The 2500-nt window shown below is 55.0% G+C and overlaps 1 protein-coding gene across 1 annotated transcript in view; it reads left to right on the top strand.

Annotated features, from left to right (window-relative positions):
- PTSG_06309 (T-cell receptor beta chain ANA 11) overlaps positions 1-2500 on the top strand; it is a gene marked incomplete at its 5' end in the record, with an annotated part of 25318 nt that overhangs the window by 99 nt on the left and 22719 nt on the right. Inside the window, 6 exons of the mRNA XM_004993143.1 lie at positions 234-308; positions 684-880; positions 1136-1219; positions 1395-1513; positions 1803-1942; positions 2164-2295. Of these exons, the coding sequence (XP_004993200.1) occupies positions 234-308; positions 684-880; positions 1136-1219; positions 1395-1513; positions 1803-1942; positions 2164-2295 (747 nt within the window). The remainder of the gene's footprint in view (positions 1-233; positions 309-683; positions 881-1135; positions 1220-1394; positions 1514-1802; positions 1943-2163; positions 2296-2500) is intronic.

Genomic DNA, 2500 nt, shown 5'->3' with positions numbered 1-2500 from the left:
GAGGGCTTCACTATCATGGCCTGCTGTCCCCTGCTTGCATGCATCCAGCAAGTGGCCTTCATGAACGAACATGTGCCTCTCACACACAAGCATGTGACCGTCTCTCACTCTCTCACTCACGCTCTCTCTCACTCACGCGCATGGTCACACGCATGCACACACTCTCTCCGTCTCATACACACACCACGCTTACTCAACCATCGTGTTTGTACGTGCGTGCGTGTGTGTCACAGGTGACATCGAGCTACAGGATCTCTCGCTGCGACGCGACGCCTTGCGCGATCTCCACCTCCCACTTGATGTTCGAGGTATGCCAGCACTTGGCAGTCATGTGCGTGTGTATGTGTGTGTGTGTGTGTGCGTTCTGCATGATGGCGCGACCTTGCTTCCACGCAAACACACACACACACACACACACACACACACACACACACACACACACACACACACACACACACACACACACACACACACACACACACACACACACACACACACACCACGCGCGCGCGCGCGCACCCACACACACGCACCCACACACACACACACACACACACACACACACACCCACACACACACACACACCCCCACACACACACACACACACACACACACACACACACACACACACACACACACACACACACACACACACACACACACACACACACACATGAGCATAGCTGGGTTCCTGGGTCGCCTGGTGATCAAGATTCCCTGGGCTAACCTTCGCGGGAAGGCGGTCATCGTGGAGCTGCATGACCTGTACATCCTCGCCGGCCCTCCGAGTCAGGGCATGTACAGCGCACAGGAGGAGGCAGATGCCGCACACACGGCCAAGTACCAGCGCCTCGCCGTTCTCAATGCCCTCGAGGCGAAGGTGCGTCTGATTGTGTGTGTGTGTGTGTGTGTGTGAAGCGTGTGTGTGTGTGTGTGTGTGTGTGTGTGTGTGTGTGTGTGTGTGTGTGTGTGTGTGTGTGTGTGTGTGTGTGTGAAGCGTGGTACGTGTGCGAGGTACACCTGCACCCGCTCGCTGCATCTGCACCCGCTCGCTGCACACATACACATGTACACTGCGTCTGATCAGACACACGACTAACGTGCAAGCTGCCCCATGTGCAATGGACTGCAACAGGAGCTTGAGGAAGATGCGGATGCCAAGGCAAACACGGCGCCCATCCAGTCCACGCTCGTGGACACCATCATCGATAACGCACAGGTATGTGTGTGTGTGTATGTGTGTGTATGTGTGTGTATGTGTGAATGCTGTCCACACGATGCGCTTGCACACATCCTCCTTCCTCTCTGCCTCTCATTCAAACCCACATGACACATACACTCACACTCACACACTCACACACACACAATCACACACGCGCGTGTACGTGTGACAGGTGATCATCCACAATGTGCACGTGCGGTTTGAGGATGCCTCTCGCCGCGGCGCGAGCGTGTTCGGCCTCATCATGGACCGCCTGTCCACCCGCAGCGCTGACGCAAACTACAACCCAAAGTACGACCAACCATGACCACGACTTGCGATACTTCTTTCCGACACACACACACACACACACACACACACACACACACACACACACACACACACACACACACTTGCAGTCACTTCGTCTTTATCCCCTTCTTTCTCCCGTTTTGTGCACGACGCCTGCGCCACACTACCAAATCTCTTTCATCTCACCCCAACACCACACACACACACACACACACACACACACACACACACACACACACACACACATACACACACACCGCACACACCGCACACCCCTCTGCCGCTGCAGGTACCTGAGCGATCATCAGCTGATTGCGCACAAGCTGCTGAGCGTGGAGAATGTTGCGGTGTATGCCGACGACAGCGGTGACTACTGGTCAGACATCATCAACCAGCCCTACAACCTCAAGCAGAAGTTTGTCGCAGCAGGTGCGGCCCTAGTTTTGCTCTCTGCGTGTGTGTATGTATGTGTGTATGTATGTGTGTGAATATATATGTGTGCACTTGGTTGAAGTGCATGCAAACCGCTCATGAGCATGTGTGTGTGTGTAGTCTCGTCGCCTGCAAACACACCACCTGTCCACTCACACGCCCATTCACAAACCACCACCACGACCACCACCGCCATCACCGCCATGGCGCGTGCCCAGCGGACGGCACGAGTGCAATGCGCCGGCGCTTCCACTACATCCTCCGCCCAACGTCCATGACGGGACGCATGCGACGTGTCAAGACGGAGCGCGCCATGCAGGACGTACCAACCATCACCCTGGAGTTTGATGGTGTGTTGTGTGTTGGTGCAGTGTCTGGGTTGTGTTTGAATGCTTTCTGCTTTGCGTTGTTGCTGATGTGCGTGGATGGCGCATGGCCCCGTCTTTCCTTTCACCTTTCCAAGCTCTTTTTGTCATGCCACTGCCACATATTCAATGCTCAGACACATACACACACACACACTCATGGCTCACACACACACATACTCATACTTAC

This window comes from Salpingoeca rosetta, assembly GCF_000188695.1.
Source record: "Salpingoeca rosetta unplaced genomic scaffold supercont1.14, whole genome shotgun sequence".
NCBI classification, from domain to species: Eukaryota; class Choanoflagellata; order Craspedida; family Salpingoecidae; genus Salpingoeca; species Salpingoeca rosetta.
The sequence above is the reverse complement of the archived record's forward strand: the minus strand, read 5'-3'. Positions and strand labels throughout refer to the sequence as shown.